Here is a 7,489-nt window from a genome sequence, read left to right on the forward strand (position 1 = left end):
GTAAGGACGCGAGTTATGATGATGATGTCGAGATGTATAGGATGAGCTCGATGTCAAAGCCAAAGTAAGCACCATCGTCATATAGTCAGGAAAAGGCCATATTTCAGTAAGAAATATCCTAGAATGAGTGAGGAGAGGTTAAACATGATACAAGAGGGTCGTTATCACAGTTTTCAGACATTTTTATCAACTAAAAAAACAAAACAAAATAAAACGAACAAAAAAAAAACAATATCGGTGTAGCACTACTTTATCATGCAATTTACTTTAGTAAACCTTCTGACACAGACAAAATATACTTCAATAAGTAGAACTCAATACATCTCTGTCCAGCAATAGTCACAAAGCCTGTAATTTATACTCTTTAAATGTGAGATCCCTATCAAAAATAATATGCAGATTTTTATTTTTCTTAATATATCTAAAGTGCAAGTATTTATCCATTTTTATTCAATGCTTTCTGTAAGTATAAAATACAAAGGAAAAAAACAGCAATGTTTTTCCTGTTTACATGTTATATTTTTCTGAAAGGAGGAGCATCATATATAACAAACCATATATATATATGTATATATATATACACACACACACACACGCCACAGATAAAATATTTTCGAAAGATACAACATATTATCTCTTATGGGGATGGTAAAGGGATTGAGACCAAACGGTGACAATGGGATATGTTCATTGTGCATTGACCCCACCCCCTTAAAAATCCAGGATCCATTTAACCCAACATCTCCAGAACAGCTTCAAGGACGTCTTCAAGAACTATACACAACAGTAGCTTTTACAGTCTGCAAACACGGTGGACCCTACTGCTCGGTGCGTGTGCAAACAGAAGACATGCTTAATGAGCTCCTCTGTCGGTGGTTTTCTAATGAGTCATATAGTGCTTGGCTTTGACCAGAGGCTGCGATTGGTTGTGTGATTAACCGGAAAGTCCGAATGGCCAATGAAAGACTACAACACTGGAAACCAGAAACAGAGCACATTTGGTTGTTTTGAACACCTTAACAGAAGTTCAGTCAGTTCTTTACTTTTTTTTAGTTTTTTTAGTTAGTACTCGTATAGTCTGGTGGAGGCGCGAGCCGGCAGCCGCGTTTCATTTGTGGAAGTTTTCTGTTAAACCGTCATGTAGACGTGGCTGTTCCCCATCTACAGCGGAGCCATCCTAGCAATCTGACACTGAGGTGCGTGCAGCAAGTAGATATCGCTGCACTTTCTTAGTCGTATCTACAACTTAACCTCTCCTCATTCTGACGAGGAATGGTCTGGTTACCTGTAGTCTGATCAACGAAAGAAAACGGCACACTTAAGTAAAATCTGACAAATGAATACTGCGGGCGAAAGTTCAGTTAACATCATGATTAGAGATCACTATGATGGCTGCTGCTGTGGAGAAAATTGAAACGGCGCTAACAAGCACAGAGCAGCATCGCTCATGCACATCGAACCCATCCGGCGCCACCCAAAGACGGCACACCATCACGTCCGCTGACACAGAAAACGAGACGAACGACATCCGTCTACCATGTTGCATTTAAGTCCTAGAGATGGATGACTGTGTAGATGCGGGCACAACGTGGCTGCGAGGTGACTCCAGGTAAAGGTCTCACAAAATCAGGTTTGATCGCACCGGAAGTACGCTTCGGACAAAGACCCGAAAAAGCCACGTTCAACGCTAAAAACACAACTGACCCAGTAGCACCTGGAGATAACAAAAGAACACATCTTTAAATCTTTTTAAAAAACAAACAAAGAAGCGAACAATGTGTGCGTTTCACAGAGTGAGGCATTCACAAAGTGAACTCTATGAGCATGTTCAGGCTCTCCTCATATTTGGCCATTAGAGAAAAAGAGAAAGGAAGCGTCGTATTTCCAGTCTTAGCATGTAGCAGACATGATTAAAGTCAGTCAGGCTAAAGCTAGAACACTTTGGGGAATAAGTGCTGTATCACCACAGTGACTTCAGACTTGCGGTGACCTCAAGATGAACTCAGGGTGACCTCAGATGTGCTTTTCTGGGCACATAGTCATAGGTGGCTTCTACGTGCGTTCAATGAAAATAAATGTTTTTTGTATTGAGGGCAGTGTGAGGAAATATAATCGTCTCTGTAAGAAGTGGAAGAGATTTCCAGAGAGAAAGGTCCTAACTCGATCTGTCTGCAGCCGGGTCGGAAGGTTGTGGCAGGCTGCTGCTGCTGCTGGTAAGCCCTTACAGTGCAGTGCCAGGCTTCATCAGGCCTTTCACTGTCACTGAGACAAACGTGGGCCAGAAACAGTCCTGTGGTGAACAGATGGGATTTTCTGGAACCTTTTTTTCTTCTCCTGCCATCACAAATGCAGCCAATCAGACACAAATCAGCTTTTAAAACTAAGGATTGAACTTGTGACACCTTATGAGCCCGAGTGTGCTCCGGGGACTTCTGCTTTCGGCCCGGCCTCAGCTCTCCTACATACACGGTAGGCCTCGCTTGTGAGTGCATTAGCCGCTTTTATCCAGCTGAGGCCTCTAAAGTGTTCCCTTCCCGTCAGCTAGGTGGCATGCCACACCGACAGGCTCAGTCGTATTTAACACACTGAGAGTTCAGCAGGACCTCAGTGCAGGGCTAAAGGTCAGCTGAGTCAAAATGAAGGGATGGACTACACGTCCTAAGTGATGAATAGTGCACAAGCAACAAGCCTTTTTTTAACGCCTGGGAAAGAGGAGCGAGACTGCGACAAGAGTCTGCCCACATCAGAGGGGATTGTGATCCTCGCCATGAAAACAACAACAAACTCCTCTGTCCTTTGGCTTCTGCCGCGGCTGATCGCTATCACCCGGCTCGATTGAAACCCCAGAAAAGCCTAAGTCAAACTGCGGTTCACCTGTACTGCAGTCCCAGGTGAGCGAGGGCTCGCACTCAGGCTCCAAGCACACAGTTCTCTTTCTCCTAATGACAGGAGGCCTTGTGCAGTTCTAGACACAATTCAAAACACTTCAGAGGCCTCCCAAACACTCAGATATCAACAAGAGGCCTCAACAGGGGGAGAGTATGTGTGTGTCTGTGCGTGCGTGTATGTGTGTGTATGTCAGCCACCCCTGGATCCGAGCCCCAAGATACTATTCAAGCTTAGTGTAGGCCACTGCAGAAGGGCCAACATGGAGACAGTCAGAGGTTGTTGACGGTCTGTGTTGTGTGTTTGGAGGAGAACTTTTTTTTCGTTTTCCTAAGGGAGGACGTAAAATACCCGAGCTAGTCTACGCGCACTGAGAGACAGACAAGGCAGCCTACTGGTTTACAGAAAGTGACAGGAAGAAAAACAAAACAATTAAAAAAAAACTCACAACGAGTCTGACTTTTTTCACCTCGAGAAGTAAAAGTCTTCACATTTTGGAAATATAATGCGGATGCATCCACTTCATCATCATGCTTTCAAATATCTACTGATCACATAGCCTATACATTTTTTTCGTCTATACACGTGATACAATGCCACGATTGGCACGTACACAATATTGCACACTAATATAAAATGTCCTACACTAGTCAGTGGCTTCGTCTCTGGCTGGGAGGGGAAACCTGACGCGTTTTGGACAACATACTGTGGAGGAAAGGGGAAAAAAAAAAGAAGCATCAGAATAACAATGCAAAAGTGACATATTCTGAGCGGCGAGGCCCCCAAGGAGCGATCAAGGGGCTGTAGCACCATAAAGAGATAGACACTGCCTCGGCCCTGCACTGATAGGCCTCTACATCTGCTGGACCGCATTCGTACTGACTGCATGGGACCGGCCGGCTGGCCTGCCTGGCTGGCTGACTGCCTGGCTCTTTAACAGCATCCATCTCAGCTCTGACAAATAAGCCTCATCCAGCCGCTCCTGGGTTTTAGTTTTTTTATTTTTATTGTATTTATATTTTTTTGTTGTTGTTGCTGTTTTTTTCATTTTTTGTTTTTCTTTTTAACATCATGGTGCATATGGTGAGCAAAGCCACCCGTAACATTTCCAGCTTACTTTCCACGCTCGCGCACACTCAGTGAGATCCCGGGAGGCACCGATCAGTGAGAAGCCCGTCGAGCCAGGGGTGCGGCTAGGGATTCTGGGCTCCATGTTGCGCCATAGCACAGCGAGCCCCCAACGTGCCAACATTTCGACCCAAGAACACAACTGGACCCACCCCCCTGCCCCCAGCTCCCAGCAGCCTTTCAGCTTTACTTTTGGTGTTGCCACGCATGCTCCATGCACTGCAGGGGTGTGAATCCCACAGCCCTGGTGAGTATATATTTCTGCCTACATAACAGCACTCGTAAATGAAAACATACAGCGGTCGAGGTCACAGACCATCCACGTGAGAACACGTAAACGAGTGGAGTGTATAAGGCACGGGTCGTAATGACGTCAGAGAGGATGCGTTGCCTCGCCGCGCGCTGCGCTGACGCGTCTTTTTTTTGTCTGTTTGTTTCTGCGCCTTGCGCTCCCACATATGGACCTTTTTTAAATATCCTTTTGCATCCCCCACCACCTTGAGGAAAAGAAAAAACAAAAAACAACAACATAAAGAAAAAAATCCCACAGAAAACGTGGGCATCTTAATAAGGAATTTTTTTTTACAGCTGATTCACAAAATCATAATTAGTACATCTAAGTTAGCACTTTTTTCATTTAAGTTTATGTGGACATGGTGCAAGAGGGTTGATATTCAATAGAGTAGCTCAGAGATAGGTTTAACCCATTTGTTTGAGGCGCACATAGGCTATTTAGGTTTGTGTCTCAACCTTTTCCATAATGGCATGAGAGAAGTGCTTCCATTAGCCGACTACGTTTAGGCCAAATTAGAGACTACAGCCTACTTTGCCAACTTCTTTTCAAAACATGTGCCTACACGCATGCTGACAGGTGTTTACAAGGCCTGCAGTGCTGCCTTCTGCAACTCATTGAGCATTGCCATATTTATTCTGCGTACCTTTATAATAAACTATACATCTGGATTCGGATTTTGGTTTCATAAAGTCCATAATATATCCTCTTTGTGCTGATGTCAAATATTCCTTCTCCATGAAGACTTTATACTCTAAACCTCTGGTTTTATTTTGATTAAATCTTAAGTCTATTACCAGTTTTTAAAACACTTAAACATTTTTTTTTGAAATAGCTTTGATGTGTGCAAAATCTGTCATCATAGAGATATAAACACTCTGTTCATTGTCACTTAAATCAAGTAGGAAACGGTTCATATCTTACAGTTCAGTCCTTGATAGCAGCGGCTTACTGTTACATGGGTGGTAAGTGGGGTGACATCCAGTAAAATGAGCGAGGAGACAGCAGAGGTGCTGCCATGTCTGTGGAGGTTGTGTGTGTGGGGTGATTCCCTTGTAGATTCTCTTTCTATTTTACAGTTAAAAGTCTGGGTTGTTTTTTTTTCTCTTCAGAGTCCAACGTTGTCTCGGTTGTTTCATGTCAGCTCTCCTAAAATCCGCGTCAGTCATCGTCGCCGTCGTCTCCGCCGTGCGGGCCCTCAGGTAGCAGTTCCGAGGCCCTTTTCTCTCTACTCCTCTCCTGGATCTTCCTCATCTCCTCCGCGTATTTACAGAAGGTGTTACCGAATTTGGACCACACTTTGCAGGGAACCGTAATGGAGTTCCGGTACGTGGGCTTCACCTCACTCACCCGCATGAACACCCCGTACTTATTGGAGCCCACGTCAAAGAAGAAGCGCTTGTTGTCGACAGTGAGCGAGGTGCCCTCCGGGAGCTCCGCCGGCTCCTCGTCCACGCCGTAGTCGTCGATGAGTTTGGCTAAAGCGTCGCGGAACTCGATAAGACCCTGCGCCGGCAGAGCGATGGTCTGGCCTTGCGCGCTTCCCAATCCGGGCCCCCGATTAACGGTCTGTCGGATCCTCAGGAACCGCCCCCTCTGGTTCTCTTTCAGATCCATGTAATATTTCCGATTCTCCCGCACCAGGAATTCGCTCTTGAGCGCCCGCCGGGGCTCATCTTGCACCATGTCCGGGTTGGTCGGGCCCAGCTGGGCGTAATGTTCGATAAAGTCCCCGAGATAGTCGCGGAACTCCACGGCGACAGACATGGAGAGAGTGAGGCGGCTCTTGTTTCCCCCAGCCCCGACCTCGGCTATCTTTAGGAAGCGGCCTTTAACATTCTGCTTCACGTCAAGGTAGAAGCGCTTGTTCTGGATGTCGACGCGCTTCGAGGCGAGCTCCTCGGTGTCGTGCTGCAGCCGGGACATGGCGCCCATTGCGCCCGGAGGCAGCGAGCCGGGGCCTGCGGTGGGCCCTCCGTGGTCACTGCCACTGTCTCTGTCCGCCATGATGCTGCCTCCCTGCTTTACCTTCCACCGTCTCCCTCTGCCTGCTGCAACCTCGACTGCCCGTCAAACCGCTCCGCCGCTCTATCGCGAGACGAGAGAGGAGAAGAGGGTGAAAAAATGAAAGTAACTGTAGTTGGTGTTACTGTAGTACTCCGAACGGGCTGCGTTCAAGGTCCCCGCGCGGTTTTTGCAACGTTTCGCAGAATTTATATTTTAAGCCGTTAAAGTAGTCGCATATTGCAAATGAAAGCCTAAAACTCCGCAGCCGAGCTCACAGACAGATGTGTTTACATAGATAAGCGGGTCTAAGCAAAGGAAGATCACGGGGTTTGAAACCTGTGTCAAACACAGCTAAGAGCAGGGCGCAGACAAAGGCTTAGCCTACCTGGTGGTTACTGGGTCGGGTGTTTCGGCACCATGGACAGTCGTTTTGGGGGTTTCAGCACCACGGACAGCGAACCCGCACGGAAGGAGACGCGGAGAAGGGAGAGCGGGGTGAAAAAGAAATTTCTGAATGAACAGTCGATGGTGGCTGCGTGGGATTTTGATGCACTGCGAAGCACCGTGAATCATTAGCCTGTGATTGGACACGCCGGTGTGTCTCTGTTTCTCTCAATGGGAAATGACATTGAAGGGCTTAAAAAAAAAGTTAAAGGGAAGAAAAACCTGTTGCTATACATTTAGTGGCACACATGGTGACACGAGTGTTTGGCAGCACTTCTGATAATAATTTTCTCCTCTGTCAGTGGGAGCCTTTAAGATTCAGGGTTTTCTTGGAATTCACTTGAAGGCCTGACACTTAGCGCTTTATATGGGCAAAATAAATAGTCCGGTGACCCCCACAAACATGAAACACAAGCACTACTGTTTGGGGTCCACGAGTACAATCACCACAGCAAAATTCTAGGTATCAAATTAGTGGAATAGAATGAGCCATAATCTGTGAAAACCAGAGTCATTACAGTTTTGTATTGTCTAACTAGTTTTGATTTCATTTTGATTTTGATTTTTTTTCTTTTAAGTCAGTTTAGTTTCAGTAAGAGTGAAGTTCTGTTTAGCTTTTATTGTTTGAAAATGTTCAATTGTAGTTTTTTTTAGTTTTTGTGTTCGTTTTAGTCTTTGTAATATATGCTGTGTGGAGGGCACATGTCAGAGACAGGATTTAGGAAATCATTG

The 7,489-nt window shown here is 45.9% G+C and overlaps 1 protein-coding gene across 1 annotated transcript; it reads right to left on the bottom strand.

Moving 5' to 3' along the window:
* Positions 1 to 5,366: 5,366 nt before the first annotated feature.
* Positions 5,367 to 6,825, bottom strand: purab (purine-rich element binding protein Ab). Its single transcript, XM_063499567.1, has 2 exons — positions 6,699 to 6,825; positions 5,367 to 6,394 (listed from the first exon to the last, which is right to left on the bottom strand). Exon 2 carries the CDS (start codon positions 6,311 to 6,313, stop codon positions 5,468 to 5,470), a length of 846 nt encoding a protein of 281 aa, XP_063355637.1. The 5' UTR covers positions 6,314 to 6,394; positions 6,699 to 6,825; the 3' UTR covers positions 5,367 to 5,467.
* Positions 6,826 to 7,489: the final 664 nt, after the last annotated feature.

This window comes from Pelmatolapia mariae, linkage group LG2 (assembly GCF_036321145.2).
Source record: "Pelmatolapia mariae isolate MD_Pm_ZW linkage group LG2, Pm_UMD_F_2, whole genome shotgun sequence".
Classification (NCBI taxonomy): domain Eukaryota; kingdom Metazoa; phylum Chordata; class Actinopteri; order Cichliformes; family Cichlidae; genus Pelmatolapia; species Pelmatolapia mariae.